The 24,202-nt window shown below is 39.9% G+C and overlaps 1 protein-coding gene across 2 annotated transcripts in view; it reads right to left on the bottom strand.

The window, feature by feature from the left end:
* Nucleotides 1–1,156: 1,156 nt before the first annotated feature.
* apba1a (amyloid beta (A4) precursor protein-binding, family A, member 1a) overlaps nt 1,157–24,202 on the bottom strand; it is an 82,284-nt gene continuing 59,238 nt past the window's right edge. The window contains exons 6-14 of one of the 2 annotated variants that reach the window (XM_042420721.1): nt 21,842–21,987; nt 16,779–16,811; nt 10,804–10,890; nt 9,426–9,611; nt 6,654–6,833; nt 5,621–5,833; nt 4,596–4,715; nt 4,334–4,474; nt 1,157–1,687 (exon numbers count right to left, since the gene is read on the bottom strand). In XM_042420721.1, the coding sequence (XP_042276655.1) occupies nt 1,616–1,687; nt 4,334–4,474; nt 4,596–4,715; nt 5,621–5,833; nt 6,654–6,833; nt 9,426–9,611; nt 10,804–10,890; nt 16,779–16,811; nt 21,842–21,987 (1,178 nt within the window). In that variant the 3' untranslated portion in view covers nt 1,157–1,615. The remainder of the gene's footprint in view (nt 1,688–4,333; nt 4,475–4,595; nt 4,716–5,620; nt 5,834–6,653; nt 6,834–9,425; nt 9,612–10,803; nt 10,891–16,778; nt 16,812–21,841; nt 21,988–24,202) is intronic. The other variant, XM_042420722.1, reaches the window with a different exon arrangement.

Below are 24,202 nucleotides of genomic sequence, written 5' to 3'. Positions count from 1 at the left end.
ATGGAATCATTGACTGATTTTATTTTGGTGCTGATGTTGTGGTGAAAGTTTAATAAAAAGCTTATAAATGGAACTCAAGTACAGTATTTTTTTTTTCTTACTTCAAGCCCATGGTTCTCATCTTCAGAAAGTAAATTGCACTGAAATATAGTTTGTTTCTGTGATATGCAGTATGCTTTTTATCAAGGAAAGTGATATATGACTCTTTATTGGACTCTTTTTTCACAATTCCTGCAATTTCACCAGAAAAAGAGCACATAAAACATTGCAAATTGTATTGCATTTCTGGCCACAATTATCTTAAAAAAACTCAGCAAAATCCTGGAGGGACTGGCTGTTGTGTGATTAAATAGGCAGAGTAATGATTTACTCTTTCTTTCTCAATTTAAGGGGAGAAAGACTGAAATTATATATTTATCGGTGTGTGAATCACATCCCATTCCTGTGTCTTGTTCAAACACCTGGGCATGGGGAGATGGTGGGTCATCAGGTTTGGTGTAATAGGATCAGATGTGAGTCAGCTCTGTGATTAGACATACTGGTTGGACATGGGTCTGTGGTGTGATGGGGGTTACATGCTGACCAGGGCTACCGCTGACAGACTCTTTTCTCTGTTAGAGAATACAAAAGTTTAACTCACGGAATGAAAACACAATCAACTGCAGTAGAGTTGGAAAGCTTTCCTGTAGGAAATGTGAAGTGCAAAATGGAGCTGCAGCATCAACTCTTCAACAATGCAGTAAACGCATGGAATGTGATGAGGGGGCGTGTGTTCATTTGTCAGCAGGATCCACATACTTTCTCTGTGGAGAGCTATGTGTTGTGCAAAGGACTGCGGCCTATTATGAGTGGATTACAGCAGCAGGACAGAGGGAGGGTAAGCTGGGAGCAAGAGTAAGCTTGGTCCTATGGAATGTAGCTACATCATGAGTGTGAAAAAATGCACATTAAACAAACAAGCAAGCAAAAAACTGCTTTTCTCACAAAAAGGATTTGGTGAAGGAATAATAACTAGACAGACAGTGTTCTGCCAGTGAAATAGCAGCATGGCAGAAAGTACAGTCAGGGTGTGATGGTGAGAGGTTGGATGTGCTGATTACCTTCAGCTTCACAACCAGGGTTCAGTTCCCAGCTCATGAAAATAAGCTTCCTACTGTGAGAGAAGATTATTATTATTTTATTTAACAATGACCAAAACCTTCATCAAACTGCCTTAGTTATCTAAACTCAACATTAGATACACCAACTGATCTAGTTATAGTGCCCAGTAGTGCCCCCAAGTCTTTTAACTTGTGAAATGTGCCAAATTTTTAAATATCAACAGTGAACCAAGTTTGCTATTCTGGAGCCCAATAGAGTGCTGAACACACACGTGTTGAAACACATCACGTGTAAACATCCTGGAACAAACATCCTGGAACATTATCTTAAGCCTTAGCTTAAGTAGGAAAACAGATCTTTTAGTGAAGACAGTGAAGAACACTCCTTCCAACAACTGTGGTCCATCACCTGTGGAGAGAAGGTTACAGGATAAGCACTGGGCTGAGTGGAGAGGGACAGGTTGGGGAGTGACAGTTGAAGTTTAAAGGGTGTGTGAGGTCAGGGTTTTGTCTTGTTAAATGTAAACAGGCTGCTCCTGGGCGGTCAGCAGGCGGTACATGGCTGCAGGCATCGTCTTCATGTGGATCTGAGACAGTCAGAAACAGAACAAAATATTCAGTTCATGGAATTATTAAAAGTAAATCTTACACTGTGAGTACACCAGTAGGTCACCAGTCTTTTGGCAGTGCTCAGAGTCTAATACACAATCACTGTAGTTAAGCTTAAAACAGAAAAATACGCTTCAACTGGCGGCTACACACATATAGCATGAGTGAAACACAAGCCATTACACAGACTGTGTAGACAGCTGTATTGATTAAAATAGAAACGTATCTGTTCCATCAGACATAAGTCAGACGGGCGGCTGAAAAAGGTGACTGAAAGATTTTCTGTGTAGATACCAGGCCCAGAAATCCCTCTGGAAACTAGTAACTGCCACAGTCCCTGCTGTAGTGGCTAACATCACCTTCCTACTGTGTAACATCAGTTCTTCTCATGTTCTGCCTTCTTCTTTGCTCCCAAGAAACAAAACACTTCGTTCTGATGTCTACTCTCCTTTTGCAGATGGTAGTGTGTTAATTTGGCTGTTCTAAAGTTCTACTCCATGACTCAAAACTGTGATACACTGCGAACTGTGAGTTTTGTGATCCGTTGAACCCCTAATCTCTTCCTGTCCTCTGCATCTTCCTCTGTAAAGCCAACCACCTGCATGCGTTCCCTCACCATGTCCATAAAACTTCCTCTTTGGCCTTCCTCTTTTCCTCTTGCCTGGCAGATCCAGCTTCATCATCATTCTCCCAACGTAACCAGCATTTCTCCTCCACACATGTCCAAACCATTTCAGTCTCGCCTCGCTCGATTTTGTCTCCAAACCGTCTAACCTGAGCTGTCCCTCTAATATACTCATTCCTGATCCTGTCCATCCTCATCACTCTCTCTTAGCATCTTCAACTCTGCCACCTCCAGCTCTGCCTCCTGTCACATTCTTCTCCATCCACTCCACCCTGTCTGCACTCTCGTCCTCCCCTCTCTTCTGCACTCTCTGTTACTTTACCAACCACTAAACTAAAGTTTGTCCTGAGGCTACTTCAAGAAGAAATTTCATTGGGGCATTAAAATCAAAAAAGTGAATTAATCTCTTGCCAATCTGACCATTAGACTTTAAGTAATCCCTGTGAGCAAAAAGCATCAGCTTCGGACTGCCCTGAACATTCGGTTTCCAACGTTTGGTCTGCAGCTCTTCATCAAACATCATCATCACTGTGGCTGTTTCTGCTTGTACTATTTCTCCCTGCATTATTTATAACTGATCTGCTGAACAAACAGGTCCAAATATCTCCATATCTTGTTGTTTCAACCAGTTTTTAGCACCACTAATGAAGCTCTGCTAATTCAGTGATGAACATGTTTAATTTCCTGTAAATTCTTCGCAATAAGAGTCCCCCGTTATTTAAAGCTTTTAATATGAAGCGGCAAAAGCAGAAAATGTTGCCTTTTCATCAGCAGTAACTTAATACGACTCTGATACGGCTGCCCCTCACTAGGCTTCCTGAAGCCGGCCAATCAGAACAGAGTGGGCTCATCGGGGGACGGCAGTAAAGAGAGAGGAGCTATAACCGCCTGTTAAGAGACAGAGGCTGAACTGAAGGGCTGCATAAAGGGCCAGTATAAGATAAATAAGGAGTTCTTTGAACTGTGAATCATGCATAGCTACTCTAATGGAGTCCCAGAGTAAAAATATAGAGCTACAAATGAGCATAATAGGTCCCCTTTAATACTGTGGCATTGGACAGGTAAGGAAGAAATATCGATAAAAACCTGCATTACTGCCTGGCCAGTACTTGTTGAGATACACATTTTGCTCTGAAGCAAAGAGTTAAATGCACACAATGACTGCATGACGCATCCATGATGCATCAGCCTCTTCTGCTAAATTTAAATTCAGTGGTAAGAAAATCTGTACAGTGACATCAGCTAACTGCTCCCAGTGTGCTCATGTTTACCAACCCAGCTGGCCTCTTACAGTATCCTTTATACCAAAAGGTCTAGTCATATATTAGGCTGTAGAGCTGAATTACTGCTGCTTACAAGACAGTTGAAAAAAGTCATATTTTAGTATTTACATAAATCAAATCCCTCTTTTTTTGTCTTCCTGCAGAATGGTTTTGACTACTCATTAGGTTTGTACATATCTAGTTTGATAGAGCACAGTTAGGTTCATTCATTGGCCATGGTTTGTCATTAACTGGCTCTGTTTTATTTCGCCATTTCAGATGTACGAACATATATTAATTCAGTTAAAGTTACTAAAGCTAATTACAACCATAGAGACATTTTGAACTCTGCTGACCTTGAGGCCCTCCACTGGGAGGTCAGGATGTTGTTTGAAAGCTTGCACTAAATATTGAGCGGCTTACACTGGCTGCACTGGCATGCACCTATGGGTGTCATATAACTGCTGTTGCTGTTTATAACCAAGCAAAGAGCACAGTTGCAAGTCTTTGCTGAACAGCCAATTAGGAGACATCTGATGTTTCTTCTGCTCAGCAACTGAACTGTGTCATTCACTGCTAATACTGCTGATAATCATATGGCCATAAAGTGCAAAAATTCATGTAACTGTCCTTAGACTTTTTTACAATTGAGGGGTGCTTACCAAAAGCCGTTTTATAGAAGTATGTGAAATTTTAGTTCAGTGTTTGTTATGTCTATGTCCAGTGTGGCGTCTCACCTCTCCCACAGCGTTGGACAGGATGTGGACAATTTTTTCATGGGGCGTGGCAACCACACTCTGGCTGTTGATCTCTATGATGCGGTGACCCACCCTGACACCGCCCCTTTCAGCAATGCCTCCACGCATAAGGCTACAGATCTGTTGAAGGGACAGGGAATAGTCTATCCATCTGATTTTTAATCAAACTATTTAATATGCAGGTATAATTTAACAAAAAAAAACAAAAAAGGATCAGAAGCAGAATCACACAGCTACCCACAATGCCATTCTGGACACTGAAACCCAGCTGGTAGCGGAGGTCTGGACGTCTGATGAGTACAGTGGTCACTGGGGGACATCTGACGATGTTCAGCTTGATGCGTGACTGGTTCTTGAGACCCTACACAAGGAAAAGATATGGCATCAGTGAAATGTCAAAAGGTGTACTTTGACAGATGATAAGAAGCCACTGATGGTTTTGGTATAAATACTTCTGTAGAGTTTTGATCCCTCACTGGCTTCCCACCTGCAATCACAGCATCTTTTCAAGAAATCTGGACCTGATGCCCCCTCATCCCATTTCCCGTTCTAAAATTCTGAAAAGGTAGTTGCCAAAGCAACTCCTAGAGGTCTTGTATAGTAACTGTGTTTATGAGGAATGTGAATCTGATTCTCGTCAGTGGAAGAATGTTGTTTTGGTTTTACTTGATTTAACAGCAGCATTTGACGTAAATGACCATTAAATTCTTATTGACAGATTTCTGGCTTTTCCAATTGACACAGCATCCATCTTTATATACAGTCTACAGTCTGAAGCCATTGACACAAGCGCTGAAAAACTGTTTGCTATGGTGTAGCTAGTGAACAGCTGCAGCTTATCTGGAGGTTACTGACCAGTAACAAGAGTAACCTAACTGTATTTTGTTGACACTCATTGTGCTCTTTAGCAGTTAGACTCCCCTCCAGCCCCACCCTCTACTCTTTTGGCCACAAGTGGTCGGAAGACTAGACGGGCGCTATATAAGTACAGTCCATTTACCATTTACCATTTCAGTTTTTCTTTTAAATGTTTTCATTTGCATTTTCAATTGCACATTTAAATTTCAGCTTTTGATTTAAGCATTTACATTGAGACTTTTCTATTCTACATTTAGGATTTCATTTTCAAATTGCCATTTCACAATATCAATTTGTCATTTCAATATCCAATGTCCTTTTTCAGTTTCCCTTCTCTTGTTAACATTTAATTATGGTCTGATTATCCTGAATACTAAATATACAAGAATAATGATATCATGCACATACCTTGATGATACTCTGGCAGGTGGACAGTGGCAGTCCCACCAGACTGGTCCCATTAATGGACATGATCTGATCTCCTATGTTCAGTCTGCCAGACCTCTCAGCTGGCCCAGCATGCATCATGTTAGCAATGATGACAGTAGGCAGGATGGAACCCCACCCGCTCTCCACAATGACCACACCCAGAATCTCCCCCTTAGCTTTCTCTATGAACACCTGAGGAGGTCACAGCAGCCAGGCCAAACGCACATAGAAACAACACAAAACAATTTTAGTTGACTTTTCAGCTTGCTCATTACATTTTCCACATTGTGATGCAAAAACATATTAAATAATATAAAATAGTGTAGTTGTAGTGATTATTTCATTGTGTAAAGCCCCTTTCACACATGCAGTCTATCCCTGAAATGGAACATTTCCTGTATGGGATCATGTATGAATGGGAGCAGGGATCGATATTCAGGGAAATTTGTACTGCCAATTTTCCACTCAAGACCTCGTAACATTTCAGAGAAAATGCCGGCACAGCTGTGTTGTGAATGAAAGCAGTAAGACTGTGGGACAAGCACGTAAAGGGTTACGTCAGTCTGATGAAAAATCCTTTCATGCGGAGTGAGCAAACTAATCACAAGACTTGATGTGTGGGTGATATACTACGAGTTGGGTTGGTTTTGGCTCATCTGTTTTCAACATGGCGGCCACATCACAAACTTTCTCATATTTACAGCTAAACAGTAATCTAAAATATGTTTCTGAAAACATTTGATCCAAGATCAAAAAAAGCATTGCAGTAACAGAATCTTGATTCATATTTGATAAGGACTGAATAGTTTGAAAGTTTGATCTGAGTTTCATGAGTTTCGCCCTCTTCTCCTGTTGAATTTCATGGTGGTTGGCATCCATAAGTGTTGCATTACCACCATGTGCTGGACTGTCCCTTTCCCAAATTGATGAATGACTTTCCTATTTTAAGCAGTACATAACTTTTAATTCAAAACTGTATAAAAATGCTTGAGTGATACCCAGTCCTACTTACATCTTTGCAGTTCTCAGACTTGGAGAAGTGGATGAGGTCATCATTATACATGTCCTGGGTGTTGAGCAGGTCACTGTACTCCTTCTGGCTCAGGTCCTCAGGGTTAATGCCATTGGCCCGCAAGAATTCCTGGTAAGCCACACTGAAGGCCTGCCCGATGGACTGGGCAATCAACTGGGCCTAGACGTTGTAGTGAATCAGAGGGAGAGATGGAAGGTATAACATTTTTAAATTAATTGACATCATTATCTATATCATCTTACGGCTGGCTTTATGCTCTACAGATGACAATGACTGTCAGTTGGACTGCCACTTTGGTGCAGACTGAAACCTCGACAAATGTTGGATAGATTGCCATGAAATTCTGTATAGACGTCCATGGTTCCTAAAAGATAAACCCTAATTTGATGTTGATCTTCTGAGTTTTCCTCAAGCTCCATCATCAGGTTAAAACTTAAATTTGTTCAACACTTTGATTTATGACCACAAACTGTATCTGCCAAACTAATGACATTCCAATCAGCCTAAGCTGTACTTTAGAGGCGGGTGTGCTAATTAGCTGTGTTGGGGCTTGGTTAGGAGCAGGTTTGGTTATCAGCAATAACCAATAATTACCAAAGATAATTATTAATTATTTAAATCAATTTTAAAAAATTAATAAGATTTGCTTCTGCATGTCCCCACCCCTCCACCCTCTTCTCTCTCTCTCAACCCAACTGGTCAAAGCAGATGGCCGCCCACCTAGAGCTGGGTTCTGCTTGAGGTTTCTTCCCGTTAAAGGGGGGTTTTTCCTTACCACTGTTGCCAAGGGCTGCTCATAGGGGAATTATTGGGTCTCTCTCTCTGTAAATTAGAGAGTACAGTCTAGACCTGCTCCATGTGAAAAGTGCCCTGAGATGACTTTTGTTGTGATTTGGCGCTATATAAATAAAAGTGAATTGAATTGAATTGAATTAATAACCCTGAGGTCAGGGACCAATAACCAAAGACATTAACATGCATAAGGTGAACAGTGAATGTTTGAATAAGATAGCTTCAGATAGCTTCACCCTCATAAGATAGCTTATTAATAAATACTTATTTTAATATTCTAAAATTAAAAGCATAATAAAAATAAAAACTGGATTTTTACACCTATTCCCACTTTTATTCAAATACAAAGAGAAATATAAATCATTTTACTGCCTCAGCAAGTGTGATAACACAACCAAGAACAAACAGCAAGCAACAATAGTACTTCCACAGTATTATCAGCAGCAACAACCGGACTCACGGTCCAACTTCACAACAGCAATAAAGCTTAAAACAACACACATATATATACAGCTGTATACATTTAGTAACCTATCTCTGCCCAGACTTAAGCCTCTTACTTGTATCACTTAAGGAAGCAAGTCAAGTGTGTTTCAGTCTGTCTTTTGGTTCCAGCTCGGTTCCTCAGGGCTCGGATGATGACAGGGGCTGTGTTCTTGCTCTGTCGGCGGGTTTTACAGTGGCTGAGCCTCAGCGGGGTTGCAAAGGAACAGCAGAGTCGACTCAGCTGAGGAAAAGTGGGATTATCCTTCTTCTTCACTTCTGCAGGAAAGGGTTAGAGCGCTGGGTTGCACAGTGGTCTTCTTTGGATCCAGTAATGTGCTCAGTCGTACGCAAAGAAAATCTGTACTCGTCCAGCGAGGTTGAGATTGCGCTGCCTAGTTAGAGTTAACGTACGTACAGGAGTACTTCCTATGGTAGCAGTACCCACAGCTGGAAGCATCATTTTGGGAGTGTCTCAGGTGTTTATACCCTTGGTGAAGTCACGGTTGAGGACTGGGACCCCTTGTGGATTCCGGTGGGTCGCGTCCAATGGGAGCCGAGAGTTTGAATCTGCTGGATTTCACACCTGGGTGTGAGTTGAGAAAAGTGTGGTGCGAGCTGAGAAGATCTGTTTTCGACTCCTTTTGTTCAACTTGGTGCCGCTTCTTTATCAGGTTGTAAAGGTCCCTACAGGCTTCAGTCAGGCTTTATGACTGCTTGCAGGCCTGCCTTTGTCATGTACAAGCGGCGTATGAGGCACAACAGTTGTTAGCATGCTAACATGCTAAACTAAGATATGTTGGTATACATTATACCTGTCTAATTTAACATTGCTAAAAATACAGCCCATAAATACCACAATCTGTACAAAGAAGTTAGAGTAAAGTCCCATTTTTATGAGATTAATATTAAAAAGGTTCCTCAGCTCATCATTCACTCTCTCAACCATCATCCGTTAACCATTATTATATGGAGGTTGTAATTAGGGAAGCACAATATTGGATTTTTTGCTGATATCCGATATGCCGATATTTCCAACTCACTGTGGCTGATTGCCGATGCTGATCCTGATATATGCACATATTTTTTTCCAGATGGCTGAGGAGACTATTATACGTGCAAGCATAGATTGTACTAAGTATGATCAAGAAAGACCTGCCAAGTGGGTGGAGCAGTAGAGTTTTCATTGAGTTCATTAGACAGACAGACAATCTCTGGTCCACACTCCGGAGCAGAAGGTGGTGGTAATGCACCTAATACGCTGGTTACCGTTATAAACCAAAAAGATTCAGAATCACAAAACATGAAGCCTAAACTTTGTTATAATTATCCATCAGATGACCTTTATGTTAATGAAAATATGATATCAGACATGGATTTTAACAAAGATTTCTATAATAATGCTTAGATATGCCAAGATGCTGACAGGCTGTTCCTTCTGTTCAAATCATTTAACATCATGGAACTTGGACTCACATCCTCAGACTCAAACACGTGGCATATCATCTTGTACTGGCGCTTGTTGTCTTGACCAAGGTCTGAGGCCTCAGCATTCTCATGCGAGTCGGGTCGAGGCATCCGGCGCCTGGCCATCAGAACCACGATGTTACCAATGTCTGCAATGTAGGAGATGGTCCGCAGAGGGTGGTCCATCATGGTCTCCTGGAAGTCACAGAACCATAACCGTCACACTTAGATACAGCTCATGAAAAGGACTGTATAAGTCTATATTGGAAGTGATATTAGATTTTTGGTCAAAGCTGAGTTCTTATTGTGTTCATTCTCATTGTTCCCATGGATGCAACTTGAATGAGCACTTCTCCAAAATCTTTTTCCCTTTACAGTTTACCAATCTTTTTACTTGGTAGCAAGCCATTTGCACAATTTCCACATCAATTTTTTTTTCTTACATGTGACCCCCAAGGGCCTCCATACTAATCAGAAACAGAGGGAGATACCATGTGTCTGACTTCATCACAACCTAGTCATGACAAGCTAAAGATAATCTAAGAATGCTGATATAGTTATTTTTAAGTACAGGTACATGTTCACGTGCACTTTCTGCCTTCCACTGAAGCTTTGATTGTGGGTGTCTTCAGAAACTAATTCTACGTGTCTGTAACATGCTATTAAGCTCATAAACAGTGGGGGCAGTATATCAGGATGTAGAGTCAGCAGCAGACTTAAAACTTTGCACAATTGTTTTGTTTTGATCAGAGATTTATATTATGTTTTTTACCAAGGCACTGATGCTTCTTCTGCTGTGATCTCAGCATAAACAATACACAACTTTCTTGAGTGTCGACATATTTAGTTGTGTTTATGCTGTGAAAAAGTGGATGTTCTTCAGAAAGATATTGTTGGCCAGTAATTCACCCTCTATCTGCCCTTGTGGAAGTATGAGATGCATATGCGTTGGTAGAGAGCAAATGCAGGTGAAACAGCCATTACTGTATCACCTACTGTTAGCAGATTAAAGGCTATGCATACCACTTGAATAACTGATTCAGTTATGGATGATATTTATATCAAGAGCTTATTATAATTACTCTACTGACAGCTATATCACTGTATTAGCATGGATTTTACTCAAACTGATGTTGCAACTGGTTGTTCTGTTTAGATATTTCAGAGGTTGGTTGTTGTGGCCTGCTTTATTACCTGACCAGACAGTATTTACTCCCTAAAAAACATGGTAGCATAACCATACCAAGAAAGCTGACAAAGATCTGACCTGAACCCTAATCAAACTGGGTAGTTCACTTTTTAGCTGGTTAGCAGCACAGGCTAACACTATACCATATGAGATGCAGTGCCTGTACTTGCGTACAGTACCTTCAGTCAGAGTGATTACCTGGGAGTCAGCGTTGAGCACTTTGATTCTCTGGGTGGAGATGAAGAGATCCACCTCTGTCATGGGCTGAGGCTCACCCTCAGGGGCCTACACACATTCATGAAACATACAGACATAAAAAAGCCAAAACTTTAGTGAGCAGATGTTATGAATAAACAGACGCAGCTTAGAGGTCAGTACATCAGATGTCTCATTGTGACCAGAGCACATAGTGAAAGAAAACACTGATGAAACAGCTGCTAAATTCACTGAGCCTTTTAGTCCATAAACTCCATCTTTTACTCTTTGACAAGAGAAAATCATGGAAACTCCACAGTTAACTATAACAACTCCTGATACTATTATTGCTTTTGCTTGTTTTGGCTCATTTACTAGACTGTCACCAGCACAATCTTATTTTTTTATAGCATTATTATCAATTTAATTATCACGACTATTTCAGGTCCATTGACATCAAGGTGAATACATTTAAAGGCTTTGCTATTTTCATAGATATTTCATAGATAAAGAACTTATATAAACATAGCACAACAAGTAAGGAAATTTGTGTTTGGTAGATTATTTCTTTGTTGTAACAATGCTTCTTGGCAATAAATCTTATACCGTTGGAAAGCCTGTTTATTTCCCTTTTAAATGGTGCCAAAAGGAACATGCATTTGTGGGATGAGCAGCAGAGCTGAGTATGTGGCTTGCGCCCATGAAAAATTTGCCAAATCCCCTCTGCCAATGCTAAACAGCTTATTTTGCTGTTGCTACTGGCTCTTGTGGTACCCCCGGGTTCATAGGGTCAAAGTGTGGAGAAGACGCGGAGAACACTATGCTGATTGCTGCACCGATAGAGTAACATCTTTTGGTGGAGGCAGTGTGATGGTGTGGGGCGCCATCTCCCTCACTGGAAAAACTAGGCTTGTCATAATTGGAGGCAATCTGAATGCAGAAAGACATCGAGATGAGATTCTGCAACCAGTGGCAATCCCATATCTCCACAGTCTGGGACCGAACTCTGCACATCCTCCAAGATGACAACGCTCGCCCCCACAGTGGGGTTTATCAGAGACTACCTCCAGAATTTGGGATGGGGGAGGATGGAATGGCCTGCCAGCAGTCCTGACCTCAACCCCATTGAACACTTGTGGGATCAGCTTGGGCGTGCTGTTCGTGCCAGAGTGATCAACATAACCACACTGGCTGACTTGCGACAAATGCTGGTTGAAGAATGGGATGCCATCCCACAGCAGTGTGTGACCAGGCTGGTGACCAGCATGAGGAGGAGGTGCCAGGCTGTTGTGGCTGTGTATGGTTCTTCCACATGCTACTGAGGCTCCTGTTTGTTAAAAGAATAAATTGTTAAATTGCCAATATGTCTTGTTTCTTCAAACTTCAATCATCCAATCCACCAAACAATGTCAATGGCAGAATAAGCTGTTTGGCATTGGCAGAGAAGATTTGGCAAATTTTTCATGGGCGCAAGCCACATTCTCAGGTCTGCTGCTCAACCCACAAATGCATGTTCCTTACAGATGTGGCACCATTTAAAAGGGAAATAAACAGGCTTTCCAACGGTATATGATTTATTGCCAAGAAACACTGTTACAACAAAGAAATAATCTACCAAACACAAATTTTCTTACTTTTTGTGCTATGTTTATGTAGCTTCATTCAACTTTATTCACCTTCACTTAGCTTTTGCTACATGTCATGTCATCAACATTTACTAGGTTTCTAAGTTTATTCAGGTTATTGACCTTTCAAAACTACAGACTGTGTCTGTCATTCTGTACTGGCTGTTTGTCCCGTTTCTTCCATAACACACCTTACAATACACAATCAGCTTAAATTAGGTCTATGTTACAATTAAATCATTTATATATGTTGATGAATAGCTGGACAGCTGAATAGCTCTGCATTAAGTAAATCTAGAACTTGTTATCATTAAACTACATTGTAATTACATTAAGTCAAGCTGAGCACAGCCACTGTAAAAAATGATCTTCATTGTGATAGAGTAAGTGATATGTAGTGAAGTGATAGAAATGAAGTGACAGAGTAGATACAATAAACAGTAGAATAGTTTAGTGATATGAAGAGAAATTATCGGTCACCTAATTTAGTTTGATGAAATATGTTTGTCAAGGCAGCATTATCATTATCATTTGTGAACTACAATGAGGATTTAAAAATAATCTGAGCAACAGTCTGTTCATATGATGAGAGTTGGAGATTTACTCAAATATCAAACGTATTAATATGATCTATTTTTCTGTCCAACTGTGTTACTTGTACATGTTGCAGATTTTTGAAATCATCCACCAATGTGCATGAAGATCTGCATTTCTTACTGAGCATACTATCCTGGGTATGCATGAATGAATCGCTCCACCAAGATGTTTTCTTTCACTGTGCCTTTGGTTTATACAATGAGCAGGTACCTAGAAGTATACAAAAATGGAATGGAGGAATGTGTTCTCATCATGTTGGATTGACCATGAACTGTTGGCAGCAATCTGTAGTCTGAGGGAGAGCATGTGGGATTTTTTTGTAGTCACTCATACTTCCTGCTTGGTGTTGCAAACTGTGAAAGGTGCCAAACCACAGGAAACTATGGCAAGAGGAATCATAATTACCAGCTATATTTACAATAATGAAATTAATTCATCAAGAGCAAACCATTTCAAATTTATGTTTAATTTTAAATCCATAAACATAATTTTGAACACAGCATTACTCCCTGTGTGGCTAGCAGATACTGTATGAAGTACTGAAGTTAGCTTGAATATATGTCAGTTACAATGGTTTCCAATAGCAAACCCGGTTTCACAATATAAAAAAGTATCAAAACATCCAGAGAATCTTTTCAAACCACTGGTGCAGCATTATCCACCTCTATACTGTTCGTTATTATTCCCAGTATATTCCAGTTCTCAGGCAGGACCCTGTGGAGCTCACAAGCATGTGCATGGATATGAGCACATTAGGGCACCCACCTCCTGCTCTTCCATTGATCTAAAGTCCTACTCAGATATGCTCTGTTTAGTTTAGGATGTGCAGCCAATGAATGAGGACAGAGAAGTTCTCCTAACCAACAGAAGTGTACACAAACCATATTAGAGCACTCGCTTATGTTTCTAAGGAATGTTTTGGTACTTTTTTCTGCCATGAACACTTGTCAGTATTGGAAACCAATGTTTAATGACTGCAAATCCAATCTGCTTTCTCTGAAGAAGCAAACTACAGACATTTTGCTTCAACAATTCAAGTCTGCAAGATGTGAATATTCTATCTATGTATGATCTCTTTCATACCGAGGTTTTGAGTGAATTATCAAGTTTCCAGGATAGTGGTTAGTCTGCTGGCACATTAGTTAGATCCCTGATTCTCAATAATGTTCCCAGGACACATTGTGTGTGCTTTAATTATCTGCTCCAAGCAATATCTAAATAATGCTTAAAAAAATAATTAGCTATTTATGGACCCCACCAGTGTGTTGCATGTTTTAGTGCATTTGCTAAAAATCAAACTGTATTTTCTTTACAGATTGCTGAGAATTTTTAAGTGTGACCAAAAAAGTCTTGACAAAAGCAAAGACTTTAACATTGACTGTAGAAACATGATAGAGTACACTCCCCTACTTCATGTATGGTAGTATTTTTAGAGTTGTATGTTTTTCCTCATTTCCTGGCTGCCACACATTCTTTCACATCACTATGCCATGAAAGCTGCACAATTTCTGCACAGAAATTAGTAACTTGTGTTGTCAAATTAATAATCTGTGCACATAAATTAACAGGGAACAACGTTAACAATATTGTCATTATTTTAACATACAGTATATTTAAGACATGTGAAAGATTACATAATTTCATACTTTTTTTTTTTTTTTAATCTAAAGTCACAATTGGCATTGCAAATGTATAGAAAAGTAGTTAATTCAGTATTTGTAGGCATGTAAATACCAAAACACAACTGCTAGCCTGCTGCTAACAATCTGACTGACAGCAATCTTTAGCTCCTACTGATATGGTGACTTGACAGTAATTTGAGAGCACAAATAAGGGATTCCTGTGCACAAGTTAATAGTTCAAAGAGCACTCTGATAGTAAATTATTACAGGTATACTGTACCAAGAACAATGCCAGGGAAGTAGGAAAAACCCTTTAAAATGCGAACTCTAAACACCTATCCCAGGAAAAAACATGTTATATACATCACAAAAGGAAGGTGACATTCATGCACACATAAAGAATCCCTGAAACCAAAATTTAAATTGCCATTTGAAACATGAGCAAACTGCAAAGGTTAGAATACTACAGGTTTTTAGTGGAAGCAGGTGATGTAAGAAAACTTGTGTTTCACAAGATTCAAAGTGCAAAGAGTAAAGGACAAAAGGAACAGTCCAACATTCTGGGAAACACACTTCTTGCTCTCTTACACCGAGTCAAATGACAAGATCAGTTTCATCTCTGTGTGTCAGCACAGAGACTGATTCAAAACATGTTTATTTCAGTTTAGCACACAGACTGAAAGCATTGCCATTTTCAGAGTGTTTTATATTATTTGGTTCATAGCATTTCAAAAGCCACACCTCCACCCCAGCACCCACCGGTAGACTCTGAGTCTATGTTCCCCTAAAGGCAAAGTTAGTATCGTCACTCCCCACTCCCTGCTGTGCTGAGCTTTGCACTTCCTTGAGTGGAGTGACAAGATATATATATCACTGTTGAATATATTCTGTATTCATATTATAATATTATTATATAATATTATCATTATTATATAATATTATCATATTTACTTTCCACTGGATATAGTGCCAACACTGATAAAGTTACAAAATAGAATTGTTGGAATGCACACTTATCACTACAGGGTGGTTTGTGGACATTCATGACCCACAAGGAATGAATCCTAATGACTTTGTTGATCCTCCTACTTTGCCACCAGCAGGTTGACAATTTTGGTTTTGAGAAAATTTGGTACATTAATGTAGACTTACTGAGCACTTCTATAAGCTATCTAATGCACTCCAATACAACAGCTCTGTCATAAATTCTTCCTCTTACTAATATTTTGTCCACTTAATTAACATACATGAGGGGTGTCAGATGTGGTCAGGTTTTCATTTCGTCAAATCATGGCCAAATACTTGCAAATCTAATGACATTCCCATCAACTTCAGCTGTACTTTGTTAAGTGCTAATTAGCAAACTAAGATGGTGAACATGTAAAAAAAATATAAAAATATAAAAATTAACATTCTGATTGTGAGCACATTAGCATGCTGATGTTAGCATACTGCTGTGCCTAAGTACAGCCTCACAGAGCTGCTAGCATGGCTGTAGACTCTTAGTCATGTTTTCACATCCCAGATCTCTGGACACACAGAGATAATTTGATATCAAATCTTGTCCTCTGATTCGATTCTGGGTAAGACAGCAGAACAGAGCATACTGTAGGACTGTCTCTTTATTTAATATTGCAATGGAATATGTACAGTCATACAGTATCACTGCAAATACAGAATCATCACTGGAGTGAGAACACACTGAATACAACCACAAAATCAGTAAGACCTCACAGTGTCAGAGAGATTACAGCTGTTTCCTGCATCCAGCAAACTGGACCGCTTCCATGATGAGCAGTTGACATTACATCCAAAAGCTTGTGATGCTAAACAATGCTATTGGAACAAACTATAGAAATATCCAAATTGAGGAGGTAACAACATGTCTGATATGGAATGAAAAATGATGAGGGGACTGGAGATCCGAGAACGGGATCTAAGCAATGAACATCAGTTCCAACAATACAAAGCTGGTTGCTGGATTCAGGAAAACAAATCATCAGTGTCAGAATATTGAAAAGAACAAAACAGTGATCAACACAGACAGACACAGAAACAGACAGAGCCAAGCATAGGAAGAAGAAATGCTGTGCTCAGCAGTGTGGAGGATGAGACGGATATGTAGGTACTGCACCTTCTTCTTGTTCTGGGCTAATTTCTGGGCCGTCTGCCAGGCATGGAATAAAGCAGACAGGAGAGTAATGGGTTAGAGCAGTGCACAGGAAAGACTGACTGGATCACAACGGGGAGGCAGGGACTGGGGTTCAGTGTGTCACTGCTGTAGTCCCTGTGCAGGAGATTTTTGTGAGGTTGTGTTTTGTGGCTGTTCGGTTTGTGAAAACACAAAGTCACACTTCCAAGAGTCATTCTTCTCCTGCTGAAAGTCAGAGAAGAAAGCCTCATCAGTAACCCTGAAGTAGGAGTTTTTTAGTCTGGGTTTAACTTTCAGCGCAAGTGTAACAAGGGATTCAGAGAGACTTGATGGATACAGGCCCAGGCATCCAAAACTAGTCAGCCCAGCAGCAGCCCAAATCCAGTTCTTGCTGGACTTGTGATGAATGATGCAGCATATTTTGCCAAAAGTTGGCCTGAGAGCTGCTAGTTATAAACCTGGATCATTCTATGCCCCCAGTTTGGTAGTTATGCTATAGTGCTCGGTTGCCAGAGCACAGTCGAGTGCACCGACTCCCAGCCACAATCAGCCTGACAAGGTTGGCTAACTGGAAGGCCATGCAGTTGCAACGATTGTTATTAATTATGTATCTACAACATGAAATTTAAATGTTCATGGTATTACCGCAGCACCTCCCAGAGAGAGCTGATCAGTTCAGTTTATAGAATGCTGCCTGGGTATTTTAAGATTTCAACAACCCCATCCCCTAAAAGGCAGGCTGATTAGCTAACATGGCGAAGCCCCTTCAACCTCTGACTGTCCCACAACTTAAACTAAAGGACTTCATTTGTCCTGATCACAATGTAGCTGTAGAGCACTTCCTGCCAGAACAGCCCAGCCTCAGCCAACACAGTCTGCCAATGAACAACTCCGGACTGGTACAGTAGGAACGTTATGATGCAAGCACCCATTGAATGGAAAATGAGAAAGTGTATTTGCATTAGCCTTCTTTTACCAGCAGGTGTCTCTGTTGCTTTTGCTCCAAGAGGTTGACTGACTGTACAGCTCTATATCATCACACACTTGAACACTTTTGTCCTCTTGGTGTGACAAGCTGCAGACTTCAGGGACTGGCTGCACAGAGACAGACTGTAATATTGGCTTACATCTATCAAACAATCAGATGTCACATAGACATTGATCAGCTGCACAGCTGTCTGGTGGGTGACTGTCTCAGGTAGGACTAATTCAATATGTCTAAATGAATACTCAATTTGAATGATTTCAACTTCAAACTGCTCAGCTCTGCTCACTCAAGCAGAAAATCTGTGGCTTCAAAATTATGTCATAATGTCAAGGTCATTTTATGAAATTTTGGTGGTGAGTGTAGCAATTAAAATATTTCATTGTCTCTACAGTAAAAGGAGCATCAAAGATCATAAAGTCTGAAAACATGGTACAAAAATTCAAGGAAAACATTTCAAAAGAAGAAAATCTCAAATCATGAGGAAGATGACACTTCTGGAATTTCTAGGGCTGCAACTAACATAAACATCAGAAAACTGGCCATTACAATTTCCAACAGGCCAAGGTGGTCTTCTTTTGTCCAAAAAACACTTAACACTTAAACTAATGAATTTACTATAATGTTAAAACAAGGAAAATTTGAAAATCTTCACATTTTTGAAGCTGAAACCATCAAATGTTTGGCATTTTAGCTTGAGAACAGACTTAAACGAATAATGATTCTCAAAAAAGTTGGTGATTATTTTTATGTCAATCAACTTGATTAATCCACTAAACATTGCAGCTATAAAAATTTCAAAGAGACTGTCTTCAGAATTGTCTTAAATGTGGACTTCTGAATAAACAAATAAAAATCGCAACAAGTAGGCCTGAGGAGCTTTGTATGAAGAATCTAAAAGTATCTTTGGTCTTTTTTCTTCCTCAGTGCTGTCTGTAGTAACTCATAAGTGTTGTAAAATAAGGACTACAATTACAGTATGCCTACCCTCCATCAAACTGAACATTTATGCATGACAATTTGACACATTTAAGACCAAAAGTTTCCTCTTATACATGGCAGCCCTGGTGAACAGTCACCTCTGTTTGGAGGATAAACAGTGCATACAAACTGCTACAGGTGCCACTATGATCATTACCATGGAAACACAGATTTTAGTCCAGTAATAGCCTGGGTGTGGGGTGGTTCAACTATTAAGATTCAAAATAGTCTTAAGTTTGGTCTGTTGCAGTCAACTAGGAACAAATCTAAGACTCACTAAATTCAAGAGAGAGGTCTAACATAGTTTTGACATACAGTGCTGCTTGAAAGTTTGTGAACTCTTTAGAATTTGCTCTATTTCTGCATAAATATGACGTAAAACATGATCAGATTTCTATGCAAGTCCTAAAACTAGATAAAGAGACATCAATTAAACAAATGAGAAAACACCTTACACTTTTTAATGTTAATTAATTGAGGAAAATGATCCAATGTAACATATTTGTGCGTGGCAAAAGTATGTGAACCTCTAGGATTATCAATTTATTTGAAGGGGAAATTAGAGTTGGGTGCTTCAATCAATGGAATGACAATCAAGTGTGAGTCTGAGCGGCCCTGCCTTATTTAAAGTAGAAACATCTGGGTCTTCACTATCAAAGTCTGAGCTTCACAACACAGGTTTGTTGAAGTGTGTCATGGATGAAACAAAGGAGATTTCTGAGGACCTTAGAAGAAGAGTTGCTGATGCTCACCAGGCTGGGAAGGGTTTCAAAACCATTTCGAAAGAGTTTGGACCCCACCAGTTGACTGTCAGGCAGATTATGTACAAATTGAAGACGTCCAACACCCTCCTCAGGAGGGTAACAATGGTGTTGGACACCAAGAGCAGGCATGTAATACTCTGGGAGGCCACAAGGGACCCCAGAGTAACATCTAGGACACTAAAGGCCTTGCAGTGGCTACAGTCAATGTTCATGAGTCCACCATCAGGAGAATATTGAACATCAATGGTGCGCATGGCAGAGTTGCAAGGAAAAACGCCACTTCTTTCCAAAAAGGACATTGCTGCCGTCTACGGTTTGCTCAAGACCACATGGAGAAGCCAAGAGGTGATTGGAAAAATATTCTGTGGCTGGATGAGACCAAAATCGAACTTTTCAGCTTGAATGAGAAGTGTTATGTTTGGTGATGAGCAAACACTGCATTCCAGCATAAGAACCTTAACCCTCTCATGAAACATGTTGGTGGCAGTATCATGGACCAGGACCAGGACCAGTATCTCTCAACCAGGACAGCTTACAATCATTGAAGGAGCTATGAGTTCTGAGTTGTACCAGCACATTCTATAGGAAAATGTCAAGATATCTGTCTGTGAACTGAAGCTCAACAGAAAGTGGGTCATGCAGCAAGATGATGACCCTAAACACACAAGTCGCTCTACCAAAGAATGGTTTGAGCAGAAGAAAGATTTTGGAATGGCAGAGTCAAAGTCCTGACCTTAATCCTATAGAAATGCTGTGGAAGGACCTGAAGCGGGCAGTTCATGCAAAGGAGCCCACCAACATCCCTGAGTTGAGACTGTTCTGTAAGGAGGAATGGGCTAAAATTCCTCCAAGCTGATGTACAGGGCTGATAAAACAATTATTGGAAAGGTTTGGTTGAAGTTATTGCTGTAAAAGGGGGTCACACCAGTTACTGAAAGCAAGGGTTCACATACTTTTGCCTCACACAAATATGTAAGATTGGATAATTTTCCTCAATAAATAAATGAAAAAGTTTAATGTTTTTGTCTAATTTGTTTAATTGGGTTCCTTTATCTAGTTTTAGGACTTGAGTAAAAATCTGATCATGTTTTAGGTCATATTTATGCATAAATACAGAAAATTCTAAAGGGTTCACAAACTTTCAAGCAGCACTGTATGTGTGTGTGTGTGTTTGGCTGAGGGCTCCTTGTGTTTATCACAGGCTGAAAAATGCCTGAGTCACTGTCAGCTACAATATGGAACGATAAACAAGTGGTGGGAGGGTGGGGTGGTTGGGGCCCAACCGAGGACTCTGGTCATGTGACAGGACAGGAGTGAGGGGGAGTGAAACAGTCACAGGTAAACACATGAAAATTAATATATATCCATACACATTCACTAATAAAGAGTGAAACTCTGTATGAAGATTCACATGACAAACATCATGCATTAGTTTATACATCTACAGTATTTTTACACTAGCCTGTTGAAGGTCAGTCATCCTGGGACTTTGTCAGCTTATTTTTATTTATATATCATTTAAAAGCTGTGTTTAACGCAAGTGTCAGTGTAACTGAAGCTTTTACACTTAAGGATCAAATAGATATTTCAGGATATCATGTTTTATGACATACATACATACATGTTGAAAATAAGATAACATTTTATTTCACAGGTCCCTGTTTCCTAACAAATCTTTTTTTAAAAGACTGAAAAGTACCAGAACCAGGACAGCCAGGTTCTATAAAAGCACTTACCCAGAGGCTGTTTGTGTCCTTAATTGTTGTGCTGCTTTAATTTTGTCTATAAGACAGTGTAAGCGTATATACAATGGTATACATCTTAACTGGTTTGCGTTACTGATAGCATCCCTATAGGAAAGCTAGTTTTAGAAAAATTGAGACACTGTACAATTGGTACAGCTTTTGTAGTTCATTTCAGAAAAAAATCCTAGAAATTCTAAAGAAATTCTAAACCTGTAAAACTAAGTGTTACCAAAAAATAGTTAAAAATGGTTTGGTGTTTTAGTTTTCTTTGGATCTTTTAGTTTAGATAGATAGAGAGCTACAGAAAGATACAACTTGTTGTATAGTCATATACCAACAGAAAACAGGGTCTAGAATATGGCTTGAGGTACAATATGATGTCAAACTATAATATATAATCTGTTCATTTGGAACTAGTTAAAAGCCAGAATGCAGCAGTCTGAATAATCTTGGAACATAAGAGACTTGACTGTGGCTTGCAAAAATACAAACACAATCAACTAACTTCACACCAGTGTGAATACTGCAGCATAGGAGTGTGTCTGAGTGCGTACTGTGTGTGTTTTTCACCTTGATGCGGCTGACAGCCTCCTGTGCCTGCATCATGCGGATGTTCTTTGAAGGCGTCTTATCTGATAGCAGCTGGGTGGAGCCCAGGTAGTTGGCTGCAAAGATGATCCCATCGATCAGGTCCTCTGGATCACATGGGCCTGGGACTGGAGGGAGGGAAGGACAAACACGACGAGGGAGGACAGCAGGAGGGTGGTTCAGTCTCAATATTTACCCGCTTTGAGCTTAAATAGAGAAAATATACCCCACTAGTGGCGCATGAAACACACACACACACACACACACATAATTTTAATCATGTAGGTTGTGATGTGTTCTATTTAAGCTACAAATCTTTTCAGTAGTAAAGTTAGCTTTGTGATTCTGTGGTTACTGTATTCATTATTACTTTATATCAGAAATATCATAATAACAAAGTATAATTTTTTGTGAAAATTTATCTTTCAATATTGATACACACAACTATTCTACAAGGCTTGCAGTAGCTGGATTTTATATTAAACTAGAACAAACTACTAAGAAGCCCAATTGGTGCTCATCTTTAGAAAGCATCCTAAAATTCACTAGCTTTCTTTGGCTTTTTCTTGATTTTATTATATAAAACACTCTCTCATAAGTGGTCAAACCAAAGCTAGAAAGTCGTCTGCAATGTTCAGTATTATTAAGCCATCCATAAAGGGTTCTTACAATAATCTGCATCTGCAGTTGTAAAAGGAGACACGCATGTGGACAATTAAGTTTCCAGTAATATAAGGATGATGAATATTAAATTGAATGTAGTAGATCTATCATGGAAATTCCCCTGGAAATCAACAACTGCTTTGAAACTCAACACAACTAATTATACAAACCGTCTCAGAACTTCAAGACTACTTTGTACTTTGTACCAAATTACACAGTTTATTGACATACTGTAGGAGAATAAACATCAGCCAGAGAAATGTTCATTATAAAGAGAACCTGAGTGTGTGTGTGTGTGTGTGTGTGTGTTAGTCCATGAGACAAAGCACTGATGTAATGCGACTGATGAATTGAAATCTTTCCTCATCCACCTCCCCTGTTCCCCTCTCCCCCTCACGTGGTCTCTCTCCTTCTCTCTCTCTATTGGCGACTGAAGGTCTTGACATTTAGGAAATGCTGATGCAGCATTTACATCTGGCTTAGATCAGCATTGCAGTTAAATAAGCTGTGTGTTACCAGGTACTGTCAACTTACCAAACACTGACAGCAGGCCATCTTCAGGCAGAGGTTAAAAGACTATCCTCTATCATTTCTTCAGGATGCTTACCAGCATGTCACTGATATTGTGCCTGTCAGACTTAAACTGCAATCTGTGTGTCCACCTAATGAGTGTGGCCATTAATGTCTAAGCAATCTAACTATAAAGCAAGGACTGTCTGTCTGTCTGTCTGTATGTCCATCAAATATCTCAAGAACCGTTCATTCGATCTACTTCAAACTTGGCAGGTGTATTGCTGGGGAGCCAAGGAAGTGCAGTGACAAATCTGGTGAAATTTGGACATGCGACAGGTTTAATATTAATAAACTTTAAATAAATAAGTGAACAGCACTCTATACAGCAGTGGGGCAGGGTTTCATGGCTCTAAGACTGCATGTCATGAGCACAGCCAGCAGTCAGAGCTATACAGCAAGTCAGAAAAAGATTTTTGCACGTGGTCTGCTCTAAAAAGAGAGGTAGGTAGTGAAGAACAGTGAAAACGCAGCTTTTATTCACGAATGGACAGACTCTTAGGTTACTTCCTACAGGCAGTTCAAAACCAGTATGTCTCATATAAGCACAAATATACTCACTCTAATGATCTGAACTGAAGCCACAGAAAATAAATTATCTAAAAGCCAATATGATTGATTGACTTTACTTTAGGATGCACATTTTTTTCAAAAGCTCTCTGTTATGTATTTTATTTTTAATAAGGTATGTTTATTTGAAATGAGATAGATGACTGTGCTGACTACTGAGCTAAAACTTAACACATCGCCTCATTGCAGACAGACCTCTACCTATTTATACACCCATAACACAGAGACAGCACAGCATGTAACGTGTAGGGAAGAACTTCAAAGGTGATTCTTGCTTTGCACTTTTCATTTATTGCCTATTTTTTACAACCTAACTTTGTGGAAAGGAAAAGGTGAACAACAGGTTATGGACAGTCCCTTGGGGACATTTTGCGTGTGTCAGTAGCTTAGCTTTATCTCTGGGGAACATCCCCAACTCCAGGAGTGATGTCCAAATTAGGAAATGTGTGTCATGTAGAAGGTGGATGTGACTCCCCTTGTTGATACCTGCTGATAGACGTAACAGCGGAGCAGAGGAGAGCGACTAGTTAGCGATGTAAC

This window comes from Thunnus maccoyii, chromosome 9 (genome assembly GCF_910596095.1).
Source record: "Thunnus maccoyii chromosome 9, fThuMac1.1, whole genome shotgun sequence".
NCBI classification, from domain to species: domain Eukaryota; kingdom Metazoa; phylum Chordata; class Actinopteri; order Scombriformes; family Scombridae; genus Thunnus; species Thunnus maccoyii.
Note: the sequence above shows the minus strand (reverse complement) of the source record. Positions and strands in the feature narration are given on the sequence as shown.